The sequence below is a fragment of the Zonotrichia leucophrys genome, chromosome 15, assembly GCF_028769735.1.
Source record: "Zonotrichia leucophrys gambelii isolate GWCS_2022_RI chromosome 15, RI_Zleu_2.0, whole genome shotgun sequence".
Lineage (NCBI taxonomy): Eukaryota > Metazoa > Chordata > Aves > Passeriformes > Passerellidae > Zonotrichia > Zonotrichia leucophrys.
In genome coordinates this window covers 10,356,328-10,379,271 of record NC_088185.1, presented here as the reverse complement: position 1 = coordinate 10,379,271, position 22,944 = coordinate 10,356,328, and the positions used below count along the sequence as shown (strand labels likewise).

General features: G+C 48.5%; 4 protein-coding genes across 17 annotated transcripts in view; 3 read left to right on the top strand and 1 right to left on the bottom strand.

Moving 5' to 3' along the window:
• The window catches only part of MSI1 (musashi RNA binding protein 1), a 28,498-nt gene extending 22,274 nt beyond the window's left edge, over window positions 1-6,224 (top strand). Inside the window, exons 11-15 of one of the 4 annotated variants that reach the window (XM_064726608.1) lie at window positions 872-928; window positions 3,714-3,782; window positions 3,904-4,058; window positions 4,515-4,580; window positions 5,512-6,224. In XM_064726608.1, the coding sequence (XP_064582678.1) occupies window positions 872-928; window positions 3,714-3,782; window positions 3,904-4,058; window positions 4,515-4,556 (323 nt within the window). In that variant the 3' untranslated portion in view covers window positions 4,557-4,580; window positions 5,512-6,224. Of the gene's footprint in view, window positions 1-871; window positions 929-3,713; window positions 3,783-3,885; window positions 4,059-4,514; window positions 4,581-5,511 lie in introns of all 4 variants that reach the window. The other 3 variants (XM_064726607.1, XM_064726609.1, XM_064726610.1) reach the window with 3 other exon arrangements.
• Window positions 6,225-10,017: 3,793 nt separating this feature from the next.
• PLA2G1B (phospholipase A2 group IB) lies at window positions 10,018-12,021 on the top strand. Its single transcript, XM_064726944.1, has 4 exons — window positions 10,018-10,066; window positions 10,154-10,316; window positions 11,039-11,166; window positions 11,785-12,021. Exons 1-4 carry the CDS (start codon window positions 10,033-10,035, stop codon window positions 11,904-11,906), a joined length of 447 nt encoding a protein of 148 aa, XP_064583014.1. The 5' UTR covers window positions 10,018-10,032; the 3' UTR covers window positions 11,907-12,021.
• A 157-nt stretch (window positions 12,022-12,178) lies between these two features.
• PXN (paxillin) overlaps window positions 12,179-22,944 on the top strand; it is a 61,755-nt gene continuing 50,989 nt past the window's right edge. For 2 of the 8 annotated variants that reach the window (XM_064726549.1, XM_064726541.1), the window contains exon 1: window positions 21,177-21,278. In XM_064726549.1, coding sequence (XP_064582619.1) covers window positions 21,187-21,278 — 92 coding nt within the window. In that variant the 5' untranslated portion in view covers window positions 21,177-21,186. Of the gene's footprint in view, window positions 12,715-12,900; window positions 13,022-14,238; window positions 15,894-20,743; window positions 20,806-21,176; window positions 21,279-22,944 lie in introns of those variants that run through there. The other 6 variants (XM_064726543.1, XM_064726545.1, XM_064726546.1 and 3 more) reach the window with 6 other exon arrangements.
• SIRT4 (sirtuin 4) lies at window positions 14,921-22,762 on the bottom strand. 4 transcript variants are annotated; one of them, XM_064726553.1, is made up of 6 exons: window positions 22,695-22,760; window positions 19,993-20,498; window positions 19,069-19,363; window positions 17,758-17,961; window positions 17,060-17,368; window positions 14,921-15,041 (listed from the first exon to the last, which is right to left on the bottom strand). In XM_064726553.1, the coding sequence occupies exons 2-4, from the start codon at window positions 20,490-20,492 to the stop codon at window positions 17,809-17,811; spliced, it is 948 nt and encodes a 315-aa protein (XP_064582623.1). In that variant the 5' UTR covers window positions 20,493-20,498; window positions 22,695-22,760; the 3' UTR covers window positions 14,921-15,041; window positions 17,060-17,368; window positions 17,758-17,808. The 4 variants fall into 4 exon arrangements, with proteins under 4 accessions (XP_064582623.1, XP_064582624.1, XP_064582622.1 ...); XM_064726554.1 differs by having other exon boundaries at window positions 14,923-15,041; window positions 17,199-17,368; window positions 22,695-22,762; XM_064726552.1 differs by lacking the exon at window positions 14,921-15,041 and having other exon boundaries at window positions 15,887-17,368; window positions 22,695-22,762.

The window sequence follows — 22,944 nt, the reverse complement described above, 5'->3', positions numbered from 1 at the left end:
GGATCTCCTGGGCACGCAAAAGGCAGGTGCCTGCAGCACTGCAGTTGTGTTCTGAGCAGTGCCTGGACCACTCACAGCCTTCACAAAGCATCAGGGGGCTGCAGATCCCCTGCTAACTGGGTGGTTTCTAACACTGCCATGTGCTGAGAACATGGATTCAGCAATCAATGGCTGGAACCTGCTGTGTCCCAGCTGCTCAGAGCTGTGGGGCCTCCCCTGCTGCTCTCTGCCAGGCCAGGGAATGAGGCAGAGCACACTTAAGGGACACACTGTGTTATTGCTGTTTTCTAGAGTTGTGGCAACTCTGAGCATCCCTTCCTTACTCCATCCCTCAGTGTGATGGTTGATATATGAAGTTTTGATATTAAGGGCTGGGAATGGGAAGTTTCCTCTTTGTCTGAGGTGAGCCCAGGCTAACTGGCTGAAAGTTGCTGTTGCCTCCTGGCTGTCTGGAAGCTCTCCATGAATCTAGCTGTAGTGGCTTCAAGTCCCTCATTGTAAACCTGTGCCAGGCTGAGTGTGGCACATACTGAGCACCCACTGGCCTTGCTGCTGAGAGGTCAGATTGGCTGAGAGGTCAGATTGGCCAGGTCACAGAGTGGTGCTCCAGGGCAGACCTGAGGCTACACAGTGATGCTTGAACTCGCCCTACCCTGGCCACATTTATTCTGAGATAAATGGATCCTTTCAGCCTTCAGGGCAGGAGTCCAGCACCTTTCAGCACCAGTTATAAATCAGTTTAAAGAAGACACTGGCCTGGTTGCAGTCTGGCTGCAGACTGCTCCCCCAGCAGACCCTGGCTGCTGTGTCTCTGGGGGTCTCCCTGGGGGCGTTTGATGAGTTCCTAAGCTGTCTTGCATTTCGTTTTTAGAGTTCCGTGTAGAGCGGACCCCTCTCCCGAGTGCCCCCGTCCTCCCTGAGCTCACAGGTCAGTCCCACTCATTTCCTAAACTCACAAGCTGCAAGGGGAGAAGGGGGCTTTGTGCTGTTTCAGTGGTGTTGCTGCTCCACAGCCTGGCGCAGTTAGACTGGAAATGTGCCTTATTTCCTCTTTCATCTGGATAAGCTCCATTCAAAGCTGGGGATGGAAAGATGGAGAGGCAATCAGAGCCATGTGTATTGCCTCTGAAGAGGGCCATGCAGGTCCTTTCCTGCTGCCTGTCTCATTTTTAACTCCTTGCCCCAGGCTGTATGTAAACCAGATATGGAAGCTGCAGAGAACAGGGTGACTTCAACAGGTCTACAAATGGCTTTAACCTGAGCTGTTGCAAGGATGAAATTTGGAGTGCTGGGAGAGGATGTGGATGCACTCCTGGTTACTCTAACCCCATTTCCCTGGGAAGGAGGGGCTGCAGGGAATGCTTTCCCTGCTCTGAGTGGTGCAGTTCCCCAGCTACTCCCACAAAGGCTTCCCAGGTAGGAGTGAGTGTGGTGGGACCTTGCAAAGTCCTGCAGTACTTGTAGGGAGCTGTGGAACAAAATGGGAGCAGAGGATTGTTCTCAGTGTCCTTCCTCAAAGTGCAAATGCCCTCTGGATCCTCAGCCCCTGGGGTGTGTGCAGTGTGTTCTCCCTACGTGATGTTCCTTCTGTCTACTCTCCCTTCCATGGCCATGTTTTCCCCAGCTCTGTCGTGTCCCTGGTTTCTGTCATAGAAAAGCAGCTTTGTGTAGCACCCTGCTCCCCATGTGCCATTTCATTTCCATAGTGTTCCTCCTTCCCAGTGCTTCCTTGCCCCCACCTGTTTCAGGGTTTGAATCTCTTTGCAAAGGGGTATGGAAAACCTTCCTAGGAAGCTCTTCTGGAATTAGCAGTACAAACAGGCTTGAAAGGGAGTTTCTGTGGCACAAAACTATGTTAATCCTCAGGGACTCTCTGTTTGTGAGGATGCTGAGGTTGGCAGCCACCAATGAACAAATTTCCCTGAGGGAGGTAGGGGAAAACTAAATCCCATTCCCTCATAACAAAACCCTTCCCTGACACCATGTATGCAGCTGCATAAGCACCTTTGAGCCTTCTGCTTGGCAAGCAAAGCAGATGTGTGTCCAGTTGTTTATTTACATGTGTGTTTTTCTGCAAAACCCATCACATTTGTAGAGGAACGTCGGTGACTTGGTAGAATAGTTTCTCCCTTCATGTCCATCCCCAGCTGTCCTGTGCCTTTTCCTAGCAGAGGTGACTCACCCCGGGCCTGGCTATCACTGGTGCTGGGGGTGCACCAGAGCTCTGCACAACAAGAAGTTATTAATGCTGCTGTCCTGGCTGGGTGCCACGTTAGCTGACAGTCCTGAGTGTCTCGCTGAAGTGCCAGCTGGGGATCGTGGCATCCTTCCCTCCCCGAGACGCTTCCCTCCTGTTAAGCAGGCGCTGCACAGCCCTGGCTGGGCCGTGGTTCCCGTGCAGAGGCTGCAGTTGGCCCTGGGGAGGGCAGAGCCGTGCGCTTGAGGGCCCTCGTGCCTTGAGTGGCTGCAGCACACACGGGCTGCGCTCCACAGCTCTGGGAGGGGAGCCAAGGGGAGGGCATGGCACAGGCAGGGATGCACACACAGGTGCTTTGTCACCCAGCACAAACCTGGTGTCTCAGCAGATAACACTGCAAAGGCAGGAAGGATTTTTCTTGGAAAAAGAGCTGGAGCTTTTGAGATGACCTTGCCTCGTTTCTCAGTAAAACCACATTCACTCATGTGTTAGGGACTTGCAGGAGGGTGGCTGCCAGCAGCCTTTCTTGCCCAGAACAGCATCTTTGGGGGTGATGTGGAGCAGCAACATGCCTGCGTTGGCCCAGGGCCTGTAATGAGCGGCTAACCCAGATAGAAGCCTCCTATGACGTTTGCTTGAAACACGCTGGTGCCTGCTACTAAATATTCCCTCCTAAGCTAGTCTGGGCTTCAGCCTTTACGCGATTGATTTGTTCTGACCTCTTTTTATGGTGCTCTAAACAGAATCACAGCGAATTTCACATTCAAGCATGAAATGCTGACCCAGTCATTTTAAGGGCAAAGAGAAACATACTGGCTAGATGCCTCCTGCCCCGAGGGCTGAATGCCTCTGGCAGTAGAGTTGGGAATTAGAACTGCTACATATAAATTAAGACTTACTGTTTTAATTAAGCCATTTCTAGTTCCTGCTCCCTAGGTATATGTTTCCTGCTTTTCTACAATATACAATGAGGTTTTGAGCAATCAGGAGCAAAACTCAGTGTGGGGAGAATGGTATGTGTTGAGCAAAGAAATAGGGAGAAAGAGGCTATTAAACTGTTATTCGAGAATATTAACAAGAGACAGAGGAAGGGCTGAGCCTCAGGATGTTAAGCCTCAGCTGCTGTCCCTGAGCTGTTGCCATTCTCCACATTTACTGCCAAAATCTGGATCTGTAGCTTCAGATTAACTATATCTTGCAAGCTTAGCAGTGACAGGATACATCTGAAATTGCCCACTTCTCATTCAGCTCTTCCACACCGTGCCTTTGGCTGCTCTGGGATGTGGGCTTGACAGAGCATGGCTCGTGCAATCCCCTGGACATTGGCTGTGCAAAAGAACACTGATAAATTCAGGGCTATGCACTTCCCCGTTGTCATCCTTTCATGTCCTCTGTGGTGCACTAAGCCAATACATATGTGTGAGCCCAGTCTTTTGCAGCAGGAAATGCAGGCTCCCTTTGAGGAGTTTCCCATGTAGCCACAGTGCTCCTGAGCTGCCTGTTCCTTCTTTTGCAGCAATCCCCCTCACTGCGTATGGACCGATGGCGGCAGCAGCGGCTGCGGCGGCCGTGGTGCGAGGGACAGGTAACTCCACTTCCCTCCCCAGCACGGGCCCTGCAGGAGCTTTGCCAAGGGGCTGGGGAGGGGGGTGGGACGGGGTTGCATTTTTGGGATCTTCACTCCGTAGTTCTGCTGCCTGCTGTAGGTTCCACCCCCAGTCGCACCGGAGGCTTTCTGGGCACCACCAGTCCCGGGCCCATGGCAGAGCTTTACGGGGCCGCCAACCAGGACTCAGGGGTCAGCAGTTACATCAGCGCTGCCAGCCCAGCCCCGAGCACCGGCTTTGGACACAGCCTAGGGGTGAGTGCTCCCTCTGTGCCCCCTGTGGAGGGAGGGACATGGGGAGTGGGCTGTGTCCCCACGTGGTGAGGGAGCTGAGCAGCAGCGGGCAGCTCCCTCAGCCCACTGTCTGTTTTCTGGTGATGAAATGCCATCCACTGCAGCATTGGCTGTGCCACTGCTGAGCCCCAGACCAAGATGAGCAGTGCAGAGCCCACATGCTTGGTTACTGTTGGCTCTCTCTGATCACCACTCAAGGTCCTGATCTCCAGTCCTTTCCCTGATCTAGCCCAGGCTTTCCAAGAGCCCATCTTGGCCCTGACACAGCATTCTGCAGGGCGATGTGATCTTTAGACCTGGCACCTCCAAATGAAAACATTTACTCTGTCATCTGGGCCATGACTGAATTTGTTGTGTTAGCAATTCTTCTTCACTGTTCATTTGTTTAAGAGTGGGGTTTTAACTCTTTCTTCACAGGGTCCCTTGATTGCAACAGCTTTTACCAATGGGTATCACTGAAGCTGGGGACCAAGGAGGCAGGAGGTAAGACAGCTTTGAACAGGAGCAGGTAATGAGAGAGAGGAGTGAGGTTCTGAGCTGGTCCCTGTGCTTGGGCTCTCAGCTGAAGCTGTGGATGTTGCTGTGAGGCTCCATGGCCTGACCCAGCCTGTGGGAGGAGCCTGGGCTCCCTCCTGAACCAGGAGGCTTGGCAGGTTGGGCTCCTACTGAACACTCCCCAGGCTGGGAGTGGAGTGTCTTAGGGTCTGGCACAAAGAGTAAGAAAATGAAGCACTGACAAAAAAAGAAAACATCTGCAGGGCTGGCCAGAGTCACAACCCAGTGGTGATCTGAGAGACAAGCTTGGCTCTTCTGTGGGGCTGGGGAAGCCTCCACCATGCAGCTGGTTGTTCTCACTGCTGCTGATACCAGTCTCTGGGAAGTGAACTTTTTCATCTCCTGCCTGGGAAAAGGGCAGAAGGACAATCTGATCAGTTCTGGTATTGGTCCTTGGAAGGGCTGAGAGGGAACTGGTGAATAGTTTTTGTCTGCTTTGCAAATGTGACTGAAGTTAGCTGGCTTAAAATTTAGAATTTAAAAAAGTAAACAACCAGCTTTTCAAAAAGGGGGGCAAAACCTGGAGGGAGCCGTGTCCACAGACAGGAGCCCATGGCAGCCTGGCAGGGCTGGACTGAGCTGAGTGCTGGGGAAATGGCTGGACTCTGCTATGTCCCAGCCCTCCCAGGGACCAGGCCATGTGGTGTGTGAGACCTTGTTCCCCAGCCTGCACATTGCCATTGACAGAAACATCTCTGCTGTGCTCTGTCCCTGTGCCAGTGATGTGCAGAGTAGGACTGTGTTGGGGTAATGTTTGGGTATTGGGTGTTTCTGTCAGATCACACCAGAAGAAAGCCCCAGGAGGAGAGCTGTGGCTGTTCTAGACCCTGTCCCTTCCCTCCCCTGCTGTTTCCCGCAGATTCCCCAGTGACCTGACCGAGGACAGCGCGTGGCTGGAGGATCTGGTGAGCCTCGGGGGATGAGCCAAGGTTTCCTTTCTCTTGAATCAAACTGCACACTGCCGGCTGGCTGCCAGGCTCCTGCCGCCCTGCCCGATCTCTCCCTTTGACCAGACCACACTGGACTGAACCCGAGGAGATCATCTCGCTTTCCTACTAACCACCGACGGTTTACGCTTCCCCTCCCTGCCCCCAGCCCACTGATTCTTCTTTTATTTATTTTATTAGCTGTTAGTTTTATTTTTTTATTTTATTTTTTTATCTTTTTTGGGGGCTGCCCCTTCTTTTTGTTGTTTGCTCTTTCCCGAGCTAGTAGATATATTTTATGAATTGGCTTTGTGATTGTGTTAGGTAGTTTTCATTGAGGAGTATTTTTATTTGGCTTTGAAACTGTTTTGAATATTTTCAACTCTGTTGTTGTTGTCGTCAGTGTTTTTAAAGCACGGTATGTAACAAGAATGCAGTTCTGAAGGGAAGAAAGAGACAGAGAGAGAGAGCAAAGGCTGAGAGGAACTGCTGTATTTCTATTTTTTTTAAAGAAACTGTTTTTAATTGTTTCTGTTTTGTAAATGTGAGGCTTTGAAAAGTGTGAAACTCCAAGGATCCGAAAACGTTGGACATCGCTATGGAACAAAACAAATGTATATTTTGCTAAGTGAAAAACACTATCCTTACAGCTGAAAGATTTTTTTTTCCTAGGTTTAGTTTTACGTGGGGTTTTCTTTTTCCTCCTGTATAATATGTAAATATCGTGAGCTGAACCTGGCTGCTGCCTGCAGCCTGGCTCCAAGGAGCAGCTCCAGGTCCTGGACTTGGTGCCGCAGCGTGAGCAATACTCTCCAGCAGAATCCTGACAGGACTTTGTTCTTTTTTTGTACACCTTTTACTGTAAGATTTTAAGACCTCTGATGAGATGAGATGAAAGGGGGGCGGGGGGGCGGGCGGGGTGAAACGTACCAGCCATCGGCTGTTTTGCTGAGCGGGTTAAAGCTGCTTCCAATTGCTTGATGTACAGACTCCATCCCTGGGCTCCGTAGCACCAGCTCTGGGCTGGCTTAGGGAAAGGGCTTTGCCGCCGTTGCTTGTCTTGGTTACTTTGAAAGGAATTCACTCTCCAAACTTTATCGCTTGCGTCAAGATTTCCTGGGAAAGGGGATCCTCCTCCGGAGGCGAGGGTATCGAAGGGGTGTCAGCCAGGGGGAGATTTGGGTAGTCGTTCTCTGAAGGGCAGGGCTCTGGGATGGGGATTCATTAACAGGGGAGAAAAGCATTAGGGTGGTGATTTGGGGGCGGGTTAAGGGCTTCTCAGGGATTATATGAATTATAGAATTGCAGCTTCCCGTTTGCTTTACTCTGTGTTCTGAAGACTGTGGGAATTTGTCCGTTGTCCTGTGCGGGGTGATCTGGTCCCTTCTCCAGAACCTGCTGGGGCTTCCCCTGGTATGGTCCAGGCCTCTGCCAACCAGCACTCTGCCAGGGGAGACCTCCAGCAGGAATACATGGGGCAGGTTTGGGTCTGGATTTCAGTGAACCAAAGACCTTGTTAAGGGGGGTGATTAAGCCTTTTATTAAGATGCAGCCAAACTCTTTTCCCAGGGAAATAAAAGCTTCATCTTAAGTTTTTAAAAATCATTCCCTCTCTTCCCCCAAACTGAGCCCCTGTAAAGGAGATGGGCATTTAGAAAAGGACTGGGAGGGCCACAGTGCCCACAGGGCCCTTTTTCTCTTCTATCTCTCCCCCGTCTGCTGGAACTTGTCCTGACCTGGGCGATGCGTTTGGAGAGTTCTGTTTAGGTAAGAAGGTACTTAACAGATCAGTACTGAAAACACAAAGCAATAATTTTTGTTACTGAGACAAGAGTCTGTATGTCTGTTTTTTTAAATATTTCCTAATTAAAGAAGAGCTGCATTTTATTGGGTTTATTTTTATTCTATATACTTCAAATTTGGGTCTGCGGACAGCGCTTTCCTCCCTGTTGGTGTATGCGCTGAGCTGCTTCCGTGCCCCCTCCAGACATCCCGGGCCAGCTGTGCTGCTGCTGGGCTGTGAGTCACTCTCTGGCCACTGCCTGGAGGCTGGGGCTCTGGTTTCAGGGTGGGCATTTTTTTTAAAAGAAATAAAGCTGTGTTTTTAAGCCAGTAAGTTATTACACTCCAGTGTTTGTTCTCTCCACACCTGTAACCCTTTTTCCAGATTTCAGTTTTAAATTCCTAATAAATTATTTGAAAACTGTCCTTCTCTGTCATTATTTGGGGGTGCAAGGTTTTCCTGTGGGGGAGATTTCAGGACCTGGCAGGAGCTGCATCCTGCCTTGAGGATAAAAGCCCCAGGAAGGTCTCTGACTTGCTGTTCTGCTCCCACATTTTGGCAGTGGCCAGTTTATAATGTGAGGCAGATCTGGTTTTAGTAGAGATTGTGTCTCTTTACACTACAGAGGTTTTGTGTATGTATCTGTAGGTTCAGAAAAGGAGATAATGTGTTGCTTACAGGTTTAGCACATACCCTGGATTCAATTGACTGTGGTGGACCAAGGAAGCTAGAGATGCAAGGAAATAAAATGTGGAGATGGGAAGTAAAGTCCTTAACAGACAAAAGAGAGAAAGGAGAATTTTAACAGTGTGGAATAGTAGGGAGCTCTGCAATAGGGCTTATAAAAAAGCCTTAAAAATAATTTAAGGCTTAAGCCTGTAAATTTGAACCAGTTATAGGTTGAAATGTGTTCACAAGTGTACCAAGGGACCAGTGATTTTGTATACAGCACAGGTTGGGGGAAACCAAAAATAGCATTGGAGGAAAAATCTTTACTCTGCTGGGATTTTTCTCATGAGGCACTTGTAATACTCATGCTTGCTTTCCCACACTTGGTGATCCTTTTGTTGAACTAACAGTGTAGGAAATTGTTGACTTATGATTTTAAAAAGGCCAGTTGACTGGAAACTTTCTAGAAAACAATAATACATCATGTACTGAGAACAGAGAAAAAGGAACCAGACTCCTAAGTTTCATAGGTAAGAAAACAATTTTTTTTTTTTAATGTTAAAGGCAGTGAAGACAGAGAACTCTTAAATAGATATTGAAGGGAAAGTTGCCAGATTGATCTGTGGGCAAAAGACAAAATTATTTTTTCTGAACTAACTGGTACAGATTGTCCTTTACATCAGCCTTTAATGTTTGTTCAATACTGGATTAGAACACTGAGAATCTTAAATCAACCCAGCTTCTGTTCAGCTGTAGGTACCCATGAGTGGGGAGCACTTGCAGAGGTCAAAGAAGTCGGAATGGATCTGGTTGTTGAGCACCACATCTAACTTTCCCTAGATGTCCTACGGATATGTCACCATCCAGTGGGTACTGTGGGTGCCCTGGTGTAGTTTCAGACCCTGTGAGGAGAAAGGTGTCCTCATCAACCCTTTGGAACCTGCTGGTGGGGTGTGAGCCCAAAGATTCCTGCATGAGCACCCTGGTGCATGGGGCTGGTGCAGAAAGGTGGCCTTTGTTTCTTTGGTGCTTTGTTTATCAATGCAGACTTGACAGCCATGTCTAGGAACTGTATCTTGAGTGTGTAAAAATGCCAGACCTGTAGCCCTGAAAATGCCAGAGCCTCTGGGGTCTAAATATGAGCACACTGTTTTACTTAGCCCTGACTGATTCCAGGAAGATTTTTCTAACCCATTTTTTTAACTTCTTCCGAGGTTCCCAACTCTCCTCATCCTATGGCATAGAAAACCAAAGGTTCTTCACTGGGTTCTGCATTGGTGTTGGAGAAACTGCTTTAAGTCACCAAAGTCTGCTGTGTATGTTGAAACTTCTAAGCCTGGTTCATTTCCAATGTAGATTGCTTAAGGCCACATAAAACCCGATACTACTCCTTGTTTAAGCCACCTAAAGATTTTCCAGGTCACTTGGCTCCTAATTCTTGTCTAGTAGTACCTCCTTCTCCTCTGTGGTTTTAAAGTAAAGAATAGCTTGATTTTTTTTTTCAGTTGAGTTCATGCTAAATGGTCATTTGATGTGATTGGACAACTTGTATCTTATTCTCTGAATTATGCCAGGAGAACTCATGGAGAGATATGGGATTTATGATATGTGGGGATACCATAAAACGAGGATGCAAGTATTAGTGGCAGGCAGTTATTAGTGTGCCAGAAACTCACAATGAAACTTCCATACTGTTATTATATTTTAGTAGAGAGCCTTTAAAAATGTCCAAATCTTTCAGGCTGACTTCTAATAGTAACACTACAAGAATTTAATAGCAAAATCTTAGAGAGCAAATATTTGCCTTTCCAGCTTTTATGGATTTAACTCAACTGGCCTTCAACTGGTCACGCCACAACCTGGGGCCCACAGCCCCCGATGGAAGAAGTCTGCATTTAGTAACATAAATACTGGCTGGTTTATCTCGTACCACGTCAAGGTGAGCCTGCTGTATAAAGACTCATTTCCCTTGGCACCAGTGCTTGTGTCAAGAGCTGCAAGGATGAAGTTCCTGGCCCTGCTTTTCCTGCTGTCGGGTGTGTAGGTGCCCTTGTCCTGGTGCAGGTAACCCCGAACCTGACTCTAACCTCCCTCTGTCTGTCTGTCTGTCTGTCTGTCCGCAGTGGGCGCCGCCAGCGCCGAGGAGGTCTCGCCCCGGGCCGTGTGGCTGTTCCGTGAATTGATCAAGTGCACCCTGCCCGAAAGCCACCCCCTGCTGGAATTCAACGGCTACGGCTGCTACTGCGGCCTGGGGGGCAGCGGCACTCCCGTGGACGACCTCGACAAGTACAACTCTGCTTTTACAATCCTCTTGCCTTGCTTGTGCTTTGCTGCTTCAGCTTCATCTCAGCTGGCCCTGCCTGTGAACGTTTACAAAACTCTCTGGCTGCTGTGAAGGAAGCTTGCTTGCACAGATGGATTCAGGGGAAAAGGATGTGCTCTATCACACCTTGATGCCTTATTACTAAGATAAAATATAATTACAGTAGCTCTTCTCTTCTATGGCAACACAGAGTGCTCATTCCAGCATTTTTTTTGCAGCAGCAGTGCTGGGCCAGAGCCTGGATGCAGCTCTGTACACTCTGCCTGGTGCTTGACCATCAACATGGACAGGCTGGGCTGCAAAATGCTAGGAAATGGCATGGGCAATTTAGAGACACACAAATCTGGCAGCCAAGTCTTGGATTGTGTTGGCTAAGAGCTTGTCAGCTACCAGGCACTGAGGGGAAGTGGAGGGTAAACACTGGCTTTGGCTTTCCCTGTGCCCAATAGACACCTGTGAAGATGCTCCCATAAGTACTTATTTACCAGATATCTCTTGGACCATGAGCTGGCACAACTCTATCCCTCTGAGGTCCTTTGTGTCTGCCCTCTTATTGCTGGGTATCTTTTTTTTTTTTTTATAGTCAAGAGCCTTGTCAAAGCAAATCTAATGTATCTGTGTGTCTTACAGGTCAGTTGAGCCTGTGATTCTGGTATTTTCTAACCTTTTACTCCTTGTTTCCCAGGTGCTGCCAAGCCCATGATAACTGCTACACACAGGCAAAGAAAATGGAATCCTGCAAATTCCTCGTGGACAACCCGTACACTAAGCTGTACCAGTACAGCTGCTCTAATGGGCAGATCACATGCAGCAGTACGTCCCTTTCCACCTCACCCCAGATGTTCTCCAGCCTTTCTCAGGAAAGAGCAGGGCTGTGTTACACTCACACCTCTGTGGCAGGAAGGCACAGTGCAAGTTCTTGCCAGGGGACCTGGTCCTTAGAAAGAGGGCACCTCACACAGGGACTGGAATGAGTATTCTCTATATAGCCCACAATTCAAAGTTTGTGAAGATATATGGTACAACAGAATATAGAAAAGCCTGTTTAGTCTTCAGGGGATTGAGTACTATTCTGGGAGGCATTCTAAAGGCAGTATGCAAGAGATCAGCATGTTAACTCGGCATTGTTATACAGTTTCTGCCAGACACCTCTGGTGAATCGTGGAGACTTTACAGGGCTCTGGAACGGAGGTAAAGAGCAGAGAGGTTGGCAAATAAGGCTGTAGGGAAGGGAAGAAAGGGCAAGGAGAGAGATAGCTTGGCAGGAACACACAGCTTTCGAGGCACTGGGTTAGTGGGCAGAAGCCTGTTCCCCCCTAGAACGATGGCAGCAGTGAAATGGGCACACCTGACAGCAGAAATACCAGCCCGAGCCTCTGCAGCGCCTGGCGAAGGAGCCGCGGGCTCTGACCGCTCCTCTCTCTCCTCTAGGCAAGAACAGCGAGTGCGCCGCGTTCGTCTGCAACTGCGACCGCACCGCAGCCATGTGCTTCGCCAAGATGCCCTACAACCCCAAGCACATGTGGCTGGACAAAGACAAATACTGCAAATAGACACCGTCGTGTGGTTCAGGGCGGCCGCAGGGCAAAATAAGCAAATAAATAACCTAAACTGATACTCGGGGCCGTCGCTCACCGCCGCGCTGAGGGGATGGGGCGGCGGGCGGGGCGTGAGGGAGGGAGAGAAGACCCGCCCCCGCTGCCGCTGCCGCTGCCCACGGCCCTGTGTGGCGCGTGAGGTGCCCCCGCGTTCTCTGATTGGCCCTTGCAGGCGGCGGGGGCGGGGCGCACCTGCTCAGGGCCTCGCGTGTCCCGCCCCTCCCCTCAGGTGCCCTCGGGCTGGGGCTGCTGAGGGTGAGGCTGCGGCTTCCCGCCCTCACCCTCACTGGGTGACCGTCCCTGCCCGCCGTCACCCTCACGGGGCTCCTCAGGGCGACCGTCCCTGTCTGCTCTTACCCTCCCGCGGCTCCTCAGGGCGACCGTCCCTTCCCGCCCTCACCCTCACGGGGCTCCTCAGGGCGACCGTCCCTGCCTGCCCTTCAAATCCCAGGGCTCCTCAGGGCGACCGTCCCTGCCTGCCCTTCACCTCCCGGGACTCCCTCAGGGCGCCCTTCTCCCCGTCCCTCACCCTCATGACCGCCCTCACTCTCCCGGGACTCCGGAGGGCGCCTTTCAAGCCCTCCCTCAGCCGCCCTCGCCTCGGGCTGCCCACGCGGTAGTCGCAGCACAGCCGTCCCTCTTCCCCGGGGCATCGCTGCGTGAGGGTCTTGAGCCCTTTGGTTCTCCTTTCTCCTGAGGGTCTGTGTGTGCTTACCCTGGGGAGCCCTTCCCCTGTTCGCAGTCAGGAGCTGCAGAGAAGGAGGTAATGTCAGCCTGGAAGGCAGGGAGCCCGTCTGAGGGACAGTATCTGTTCCAGTTTCCCAGCCCTGCCAAGGTCCTGTGCCAAAGCTGCCCCCTACTCTTGGTATGGGTTTTGCTGGCAGATGTTTTTGGAGGTGTGGGTGAACTCCTAGGGCAGGGTCTACACACACTCCCTGCTTGCTGGCAGGGTGTGAGGAGTGTCCCGGTTCATCATCAGAATGAACTGTACCCAGACATGGAGCAGACCCCAAGGATCTAAGAGTGCTCTGGGAAATGAGAAACAAAAGGAGAAGGAAGAAGCTGGCTTGGTATGTTATTGGAAGGTACTTGCAATGCCTTCCTTCTGAAAGTAAATGTATCTTTCTTTGAGGGCATTAGAATGACATTGAGAAAGGATAGTGAATTGCATTTAGTTGTTCTTTTCCTTGAAAAGGGGAAGGGATTGTGTCACAGCCAGACACATTCCATTTTATGGTAGATTGAGTCTTGGTTTTTTACCAGTATTGGTTGCTTGTTTTTCTCAGGTGTTTGTGTATGAGAATTTTCTGGAAACATTGAGTGCTTGGAGTCCTCCACAGAAATCTTGAGGATCCTGGATGTGATTCTATCATATAGCCAAAATGAATCATTCTTAGGGCTGGAAGAGCAAGATGAGGTCTCTTGTACTCACTCACTAGCTTAGATTCTCTGAAATGATTGTTTGTAGAACAGTAAAGCTCCTAAGTAAATGTTACTAGAATCCCCTTGTGATAAACCTCATTGTAGAGAAAAAAAGTAAAATATCACTATCTGGAAAGAACACTGCACTTTTGAGCTCTAGAGAAGATTGCTAGGGTGTATTGGAAGCATTTCAGTAACTCAGTATGAATTTTGCTTGTAACAGGAACTCTAGATTTGAGGGGAGCAGTATTATCTACTCCTGGCATTCAGCATTTGGAACATGCTAGCATTCCCTAGATAAACCCCATAGATAGATAAAGGCTCAAATTGATTCCATATCTGTCTTACTCCATACACATTTTGTAAGCCTGCACTTCTGTTTGGTCCCTTGATCACACTTCTCATTTCCATGCCCCCTTGGTGGTGTGAAAGACCCTCCATTAAACCCAAACATTCCCCATGCATGGGGAGCCTTCCCACACAATGCAGAGTGTCAGGCCCTAATGAAGGGCACAGGTGGGGAGGCTGAAGGGGTTGTGCAGAGCTGCTCATTAGGGCTTTGAGGAACGTTGTGGGAAGAGCAAGAGCAGGGCTGGTGACTGCTTGAACTGCCAGAGTAGGGAGTACAAGGAGGGTGTGAGGATCTACCATGCTGGTCTGTACCTCTGTTCCAAAGCAGAAAGGGATTGCCTGGAATGCCAGGCATCCCTGTGCTCAGCAAGGGGGAGCTCTGAGACCCTCCACAGCTGGTGCATGGGCTGCTGGAGGGACAGCAGCTCCCTGGGCTCACTGCAGAAGTGAAGCCTCAGTCTCTTATCTTTTCTCTGTTGGTGTTTTCTATGCCAAGATTTTTCACTCTCTGCAGGGAGAGCTGAATTACTCCTAACTACATGGGCATTGCACAGATGAAAGAGAGTGCTCCAGCTGAGGTGAGACGTGCAGAGAGCAAACAGTTCTGCTGATGGTAATGATCCTGTGCCAGTTTCTGCTTGGGCCTGGAGACCAATTCCAGACACTCTCACTGTTGCTCGTCCTCTTCAGGCTCAGCTTCTCTTTTTCTCTGCCATTGTCTGGTTAGTGGTGCAGAAGGGAAGAAGTGCACTGGGGTACTTTCCTTGGTGGGAAGGGAGATGGCAGGGAGCTGCACACAGAATTGCAGGAACAGTCTGGAACAGTGGTTTTAAAGCCCATCTGGCTTGACTCTGCTGTTTCCCTGCTTGCTGCAAAGGCTGGGAAAGGGCTACATCCAAGGCAGTCACAGGGGAAGAAGCACACTCTAGATGGTGGATTTAGTCACCTTCACTCCACTGAACCTCCCAAGTTCTGCATGCCCAGGGTTTTGGGTCATTTTCCACACGCAGGTGTGTCAATAGGAGCAATCTGACTGTAAGATGTGGGAGGCTGCACTTGCACCACGGGCACCAAACCCTCTGGGGCATTGCATTCTGTGCTGCCCTCACTGGAGCTCAGCATGTGAAATACCTTCCTCAGGCTGCTGGACTCAGTTACAGATGGCTCTGAGAATTTGCCCAGAAACAAAGACAAGATTTGCCAAATAGGAAGTAACTTTTATTTGCTTTGGGTAACTCCAACCCCACTTTCAGAGGAGCAGAAGAAAAATCCATTATAAGGTACTCTCAGCTCAGCTATCCAAGCTTCAGGAGGAAGCTGTAAGAAAAAGAGAAGAGCAAAAGCTGTTGATTCAGCTAATTTCATGTCAAGGCTTTTGGTGTAGGAATTTTAGGCTCTCTCAGGAATTTCTCATGTGAACAAACTTAATGGTATTTTGGGGAATATGTTAAGAACTGAAGTGCTCTGATCCTGTTCTAAAAGAGGTCAATTTTAGTAGTGCTGGATCAACTTAGCAGAAAAAAGAATGAACTTCTTCATCTCAGCCTCATACAGTTGTTGTAGATATACTTATTACCATATAGTAATAAACCATGCACAGGAAATTTACTGTTATTTTCATTTATTCTGAGTCATTGTCCTGGTGGCTTAAAAGTACAGTCAGTGGAGAGTTGGGGTAATGATTCATCTGAGAGTGATGCTGAAGGAACACCCTGACTCTTCTCCCACAGAAGAGCAGGCAGGGGTAGATGTGGGAGCTTTAGTTACCTGTCACAGAACTCATCCCAAGACTTGTTTTAGACTGCCTGGCAATGCTCCCACACCTCAAAATGCTGGCTCTATTGGCACTGAACCTGCAGCCTCTGGTTTTGACACAGCAACGTGGTGTGAGGTTCAAGGAGGGGGAGAAGATGATGTGGATAGTGAGAAACTCAGCCCCAGCTCCTCTGCTAAGGAGGCATCAGCATCCCTTCTTACAGGGAAAGCCCCTACAGGAAAACATGGTCTATGTGGAGACTCTGCTGTGCTTTAGGCATGATTTCTGCAACAGCTGTACTGTGACAGGACTGCTAAAGATGGAGAGAGATCTGTGAGCTTTGCTCACTGCCAAGCAGCAGAAACCTGAGTCACTGGAAAGTGGAGTCACCATTCAACGCCAGCAGAATGCAGGTGGGAGTCCTGAACTGTTCTTGCTCAGCTTCAAAGTGAACCTGTCCCTCCTCTAACCCAATACAGCCAAATCCTGAAATGTGTCAGGCATCTTAATGTCCTCTGCCTTCTGCAGAAATTGGATGCCTGACATATCCCTTAGATTCTCTGCTTTATTTGCTCTCTCCTGGCATGGATTTGAATCGACAACAAAGCAAAAATGAACTTTGCATCCTGTGGTCAGCTGTCCTTGCTTTGCTACTTGACCTTTCAGCAGATGACTCTGGCATCCTTGTTTCCAAATGCTTGTTTCAGTTCTTGTCAAAATATTAGTCCAGGATGTGTTACTTGAAGTAGGAGGGGGCACTTGGAAAACCCCAACAATTCAATCTCTCAGAGCTAGAAGGGGGAGTGGTGGTTTCTTGAAGAAGGTCAGGTCAAAAAGTTATAATTCTAGTTTGTGCCAAGTTCTGTGTTTTACTCTGTGGACAGTTTCATAGAGCTTGCAATACCATCCTGAGGATCAACAAAAAATCACTACCCAGTAGTGATGGATCTCCTGTTAGGAGTGAGGAAATTGCACCTTTCAACAGAGATTAACTCCTGAGAGAGACCTATTGCACAGATTTAATTGTATTTCTCTCTTAATTCATCAGCTGCAAGTAATTACAACCTGCATTTTTGCAGTGGAAAAAAAAGAATCTAAACTGGCTATTGAGAATGTACTTAAATAAATAATGGGAGGGAGAGAAAATTACAAAGCAAATAGTCTCAATCTTCTAAACAATTTTAATTAATTCCTTAGCTATTTATTATTTAATAATATCTTGCATTCTGGAAAATGTAGTGGCTCACTCAAAGTAGTGCTGGTCAGATTAGCTTCAAGTAACTCCTCTGGCTTCTCAACAATGTTTAATTTTTAAAGGGGTCAGATAGGAAGCAGTTTAATTTGTCAACCAACAGTTGAGAGAAATTCTGACTTCCCCTCCTTGCTGGAGGACATCAGCCCTCATTACAGGAGCAGTGTTCTTGTTCAGCTTCTACTTTGAACGTTTTTTCTTTAAAGTGACCACTGCAGTTCCTCTTGCCTCCTTTTCCTGCTTGCACACTCTACAGTATCCCACCAGTGCCACCGGATTCCCCAGCAGTGTCCCACATCGCCCTCCTGTGCTACAGCCTCAAATTACCTGCTCAAAATCCCTGTCCCCCCCTTCTCCTCTGGGGACAATTATAAAAAAGGTTTTTTGTCCTCAGACATGGTAGTCAATTATCTGTCCCAGTGAATGAAAAGGCACTGTTTAACGGCAAGGTAAGGCAGAAATGTACTTTTTTTTCATCCTCATTCCGTTTCCTGATACGTGGAGATGGTTTCAGTGGAGCACTGGTGAGGCTGACACGTGTGAGGCTTGCTGCCCTCTCCTGGTGCCCTCAGCTGCTGTGCCCTGCATCCCACAGCTGCCTCTTGCATTGGAGTTTTCCCTTTTCTGAGGTGAGTCCTGCAGGAGAGGAAGAAAGAAGCTGCTTTATCGACTGAATTGATTATTTTAAACACCAGTGTTTGATTAGGATTAGTTGCAAAGGGAACAGTTGTGATCAAGTGATCCCCTGTAGTTTCCTGATAGTAACAAATGGATTGGAATTCTACACTGCTGAGTCTTCTGGATACTCCTACCCAATTCTCTGGGAGTGCTAGCACTTAGTATGTTTTTTGTTTATGATCATGGGAAACAGTATCATGGCCCATCAGAGCAGACCAATGACAGATTAAAATTTACAGCCACCTTTTGGTGCAGTGAGGGAACATTTTGTCAGTCAGCACATCTCAGTCTCAGCCAGGAACCCATATTCTAACCCTGAAAGGTGACTGAGCAGGGAAGGTACTCACCTTGTAAGAAAAACTTTAATCCTGCTGGCTACTGAAGCTCAGCTGGTGGGGTCATGTGCAGACAATCAAAGGCAGCAGCTCTCCACAGCGGAAATTCAGCTTCAAGGATGCAAAGTGATCCAGCCTGGTGGGCCCAATGTTAAGGACTGCAATTGGCAGCTTCTTCTCCCGGGCAGCAAGAGCAAACCTGTAACCAGAGTATACCTGCAGGAGTAGCAGAAAACAAAATGACAGGCAGCTTAGGCAAAAGAAGAGTTACAGAAAGGAATAAAATAGCTGGCAATGGGAAAAGGGCTGTACATACATGCTGAGTTAGGCTGCTGCACTGAGCTCAGGTAGGCAATGTCTTCATTCAGGAGTGCACAGAACAGTTTTTAACCTCTGTCAGTGAAGGATTTGCAGTTTCATAGAAACTGAAACTTCAGAGCAGATTGAAGGGAAATGTCCTTGTCTTTTAGTAAATCTCTGCAGCAGTTTTTATTAGCAGTTTTTATTGGTTATCACAGGTACTTAAACGCTGCACTTTGATGGTTCCTGCATAGCCCAGCTAAGGTAGTACAAGAACAAACCTAAGGCATTTCAATCATTCCTGTACAGAGGATTATAAGCTTAAGAAGTGCAAGCTTAAGGAATTTGTATCCAGTATCCCGAAGCCAAGAGAATCACAATCAGGCAGCCTTGGTTTTATCTCCTTCTGGGAGGTGTTAAGAGTAAGGTTTCTTTTATGTAATAGAACTTGTTCCTGGAAAAAATTATTTTACATAAACATCATTACAAAAGCTTCTATGGGTTTAGCAACCCCTGTTGTTTAGCTACCTTGCCTTACAGATAAGAGGCTAGTGGAGAAAACATATTGTGATACAAAGGACAATCTCAAGCAGCAGAGATATTTCAGCTCTCTTATTGAGAATTTAATAAAGAATGAGAGGTCCTAAACCCTGGTATTTTATACAGTGTGCCACGAGGCCTACAAAGCTATCAAAGGCTAAAAATTTCAGGTAAAAAAGTGTGAGGAATGAATTGTATCAGGTATCTTGCCTTTATGGACAATTGTGAGCTGATGGAGGAGGCAGCAGAGAGAGGTCTCAATGGAGGTATTTACAGCAGCATGAAGTAGATTGGCAAAGAGTGACAGGGAAGCCCAAACAGGTCATCCATAAAGCCAGATTCCAACCACAGTAAAAATAAAATACAAAGAAGCTCTGCAAATGCTGGTCTGACCCACAAGCCATTTGTAGTCCTAAGCTGTGGGACCGAGGATCATTGCAGGCAGAGAAGCAGGAATGCAGTTTGGGAGGCAGAGCTACTTACCTGCATAGAGGATCCTGCTATCAGCATGGAGTCTGACTCTGCCAGGCGCTGGTGTACAAAACGGACTTTTTCCTGGCTCACTGTGTCTCCAAAGAAGGTCACATCAGGCTTCAGGATCCCACCACACTTACGGCAGGCCGGGACTCGGAAATTGCGCACCTGCTCGTCCGTCAGGAACACATCCCCATCCGGAGCCACCCCAAAGGCTTCAGCTTTCCAAGTGGGATTCAGAGCTTCAAAGTGCTCCTGGAGCTCAGCACGCAAGATTCGGTCTCCACAGGCCAAGCAGAAAACCCTGAAAGTCAGAGCAAAGTCTTAATGGAGAGTTTCATGTCAGCTGAAGATCTGGAGACTCTAACTTGTTCCTTAGGAGGCCTGTCATGATTTTCCACATTTATTTACCAAATAGGACGGGTCAAGGAGATGTCTTTCTACTCTGTTGCTTTGTAGGAATGCTCTAGAGGAAGTAGTGAAGGAATTCTTTTAACCCTGCCATGCATCCTCCCTCTCAGTTCATGCTGTGCTTTTTCATCTAGAAATTTTGGGTGATCCCAGCCAGGCTGTGATGGCCCTTCTCCAGTACATATATCCCATGCAATTGTTGCCCTATCCACTCTCCACTCTGTGGATAATCCTTGTATCCTCATGATCCCCTTGTTCTCTTTAGTAAAGAGGACATTTGCTGTACCAAGGAAAGGGGAAATGGATCCAAATAATGCTCCAAAAAATGGAGTGGTGGTCATGTTTCTTAAATACCATGCTGTGGACAGCACTGGGTTGTGATCTTTTTCTCCACCCCAGCCCAATACCACCTTTGTGCCTGTCATCTCCAGGATTTCAGCACAGATATTTTGCCTTCTGTCTCAGCACTGACAGTGCAGCTGTGCCAGTGAGCACTGACAGCCCCAGCGCCAGCAGCTGTACCTGTGTGTGCAGCCGTGCAGCTCCGTCATGCGCTGGCTCCCGGCCTTGGTGTGAAGGGCGTCCACGTTCTGGGTCACCAGCCAGTGCAGCTTGCCCAGCTTCTCCCAGTCCCTCAGCACCAGGTGTGCCTTGTTTGGCTGGTGGGAGGAGAACTGGGGCCAGCCCACGAAGTTCCTTGCCCAGTAGCGCTGCCGGGCGCTGGCGCTGCGGACGAACTCGGCGTGCTGGACGGGCCGTCTGTCTGTCCTGGCGTAGAGCCCCACGCCCTCAGAGCGGTAATCGGGGATCCCTGACTCGGTGGAGATTCCAGCTCCGGTCATTACAAACAGCCTCTTGGAGTTAGAAACAAAGCGCTGCAGCTCCTCCACTTCTGCAGGATCTGGGGGAAGACAGGCTGGCACGAAAGTCAGGTTTGGAGAGGCTCTGGATACAGAACGGGATCTGCAGTGATGCAGTCTGACAGCTCTGAAAATGCCACACCACTTCCTGGCAGAGAACATGTTCAGCTAAAAGGCAAGAACAGAACACATGGCAGGTAACACAAAGCAAAAAGCACATCCTTAATGCCATTTGCTTGTGATTCTCTGGGAAATTATGCTGTTAGGTATTTTTTGCTCTCTTTTTAATACAGAAACAAATTATTTTGGAAACATGAACTAAAGCCCACCATCCAAGTATGTTCTTTTGGAAGAGGGGAACACTGAGCACAAAGTTAACAACTCTGACTTGCAGGGTTCCTGCTGCTCTACTCTGGCTGCCTAAGAGGACTTGTAAAGAGCCCTGAGAGGCCTCTGCATGTGAAGCCTTTCCCAGGTATGTGCAGCAGGCCAGAGGAAATGGCAGGAAGGCCAAGCACCTCAGCCCAGAGGCACTGCCCAGAAGAGACTTTTGTTCTGCACTTGTAACATTCTGCCTGCTCCAAATCAGTCTTTTATATTTACCCCCTCCTTAACACATGTTGTAGGAAGGGAGAGAAAAACAACCTCAAAATGTTTATTTTTCCCCCAACAAAGGCCTTGACTGGAGTTACTCCTGTGTGGCATGTTTTGGTTGGGTTTTTTGTTTTTGTTTTTTACAAAGGCCTGGTGAAGAACAGGCCTTGAAATGGGACTGAAGATGATTAGGGCACTGGCTAAATGCCTCTGGCACCTCCTCTTCTGTGGGTGCCACCTCCCAGAGTCAGTGGGGAGCAGGATGGGCACTGCTTTGCTTCTCCAGCAGACACAGGGGCTTTCTGAGAGAGAAGGGATCATCCAGTGCTTGGGGGAGAAGGAGCTGCCTGGCAGGTAGGAATGGGAGGGACACCCTGCTTTAAGGGAGGAATGGCAAGCCCTGCTGGGGAAGGCAGGGTGGATGGCTTTGCTGACTAAGTAGCCTGGAATTGTGTGCAGGACCTGTTGAGACACGAGTGCATGGGTTTGGACTTTGATTTTGTTTGTGCTTTTGAGCAGTCTGCAGTTCTGTCTCCATTTCACTGTTTTAAAACTACTCTTTCTGGGCCTTACTATGGTTTTGCAAACAGTGTACAAAAAGCTTTGAGAGCAACAGTCCTGAGAATTGACTGTCTGGTATTTCTGCCTCCTTGAATCTCCCTAAGCAGGGGGGCTTGTACAAGATGTGGAAGACAGAGGAAGAACTTCATTTACTGATAAAAGGGGATGATCTCCTGAACACCTAAACTTCAGATGTATTTAAATATTGCTTCATTTACTGCAAGACCTAGTGCTGGTGGGTAACTGAGGGCTTAGATACCGCTGAAGTTGAGGTGTTCAGCTCCAAGCACTGTGATGCTAAATGGTTGCTAGTGGCCAAGGGTAGATTTGGCTCATTAGTCTTCAGTTCTCAAGGCTTTTTGTCATCATCAGCTGAAATGCAGGGAAGATTGGACAGACTCCATAGTCTGAATTGCTTTTTGTATCTAAGCAGAGATTCTGTTTGCAATGATTTTTGCTTTGTTTTGCTGTTTAGCAGGAGTCGTGTTGGGCATTCCCTCTAAAGAGGTTTAATTTCCCATATGAATTCATTAGAAGGGACAAAGGCTCCCAATAAACTAATTTGCTTTGAGAGTAACTTGTGTCATGATGCTCCCCAAAGGCTGTTAAGCCAGCTTGATGGTAATTAAATTGCTTTAACTGATGAAAACTCTCCATTCCTGCCCCTTATCATCAAAAGATCTCTCAGAAGGAAATGTTCAGAGGCAAAATGAAATAGAAATGTAATAGGGGTTGGCCCACAAGAGAGAGAAAGCAAAAATTACAGATACATTTAGATACATTTGAAAGCTGCTGTGAACCAGGTAAGGACTATGGAAGAGAAAACGTTAAAGGACGGAATATTTCTTGTCAAATACAGAGCTGCTTTTAAAATGAAAGTGCTGAGATTAAAAAAAAACCAAAAAAACAAAAAACAAAAAAAACCCACAAAAACCAAAACTACTTTATATAACAAGTGAAACTCTTTAAACGTACCTAATGAGATCTGAGGCTAGAGTTTGTTTTTAGCACACACCCAAGATGCTCCACAGGAAAAGATCAGGCAAGGTTAAGGTAGAAGAGAAACAGGATCCCACAAACGGCTACAGGCCAGAAACCCAAAGGGACCCCGCGCCATAGGGACCCCCACGTGTCCCTCGTGCTGTGACAGCGGCGGGGATTCGGTGACAGCCGAACCGAACCGGGGCGGTGATAACGCTGAGAACTCACCTGTCATGGTGCTGCCGGCCGCGGAAGGACGGGGCGGGCCTGCCGGAAGGGCGGAACGGGAGCCCTCTGGGAAATGTAGTTCATGGGGAGAAATAAACCCCGAGCACAGAGACTACAACTCCCATGAGCCAGAGGGGGAGCGAAAGCTGTTCCCAACATCCGAACACCTGAGACAGTTTGAGAACGCTGAGAGCTTCCTAGCAGCCCTCAGATAAAAGTGTGAGGTTAAAATCTGAGTTCATTTGATTTG

Coding starts and splice junctions, on each gene's coding strand:
- SIRT4 (XM_064726554.1), bottom strand. CDS start 20,492: ATGTTCTCTGCCAGGAAGTGGTGTGGCATTTTCAGAGCTGTCAGACTG. Junction 19,364..19,992: donor CTGCACGGCTGCACACACAG/GTACAGCTGCTG, acceptor TCTGACTTTCAG/GGTTTTCTGCTTGGCCTGTG. Junction 17,962..19,068: donor TAGCAGGATCCTCTATGCAG/GTAAGTAGCTCT, acceptor CTACTCCTGCAG/GTATACTCTGGTTACAGGTT.
- PLA2G1B (XM_064726944.1), top strand. CDS start 10,033: ATGAAGTTCCTGGCCCTGCTTTTCCTGCTGTCGG. Junction 10,067..10,153: donor CCTGCTTTTCCTGCTGTCGG/GTGTGTAGGTGC, acceptor GTCTGTCCGCAG/TGGGCGCCGCCAGCGCCGAG. Junction 10,317..11,038: donor CCCGTGGACGACCTCGACAA/GTACAACTCTGC, acceptor CTTGTTTCCCAG/GTGCTGCCAAGCCCATGATA.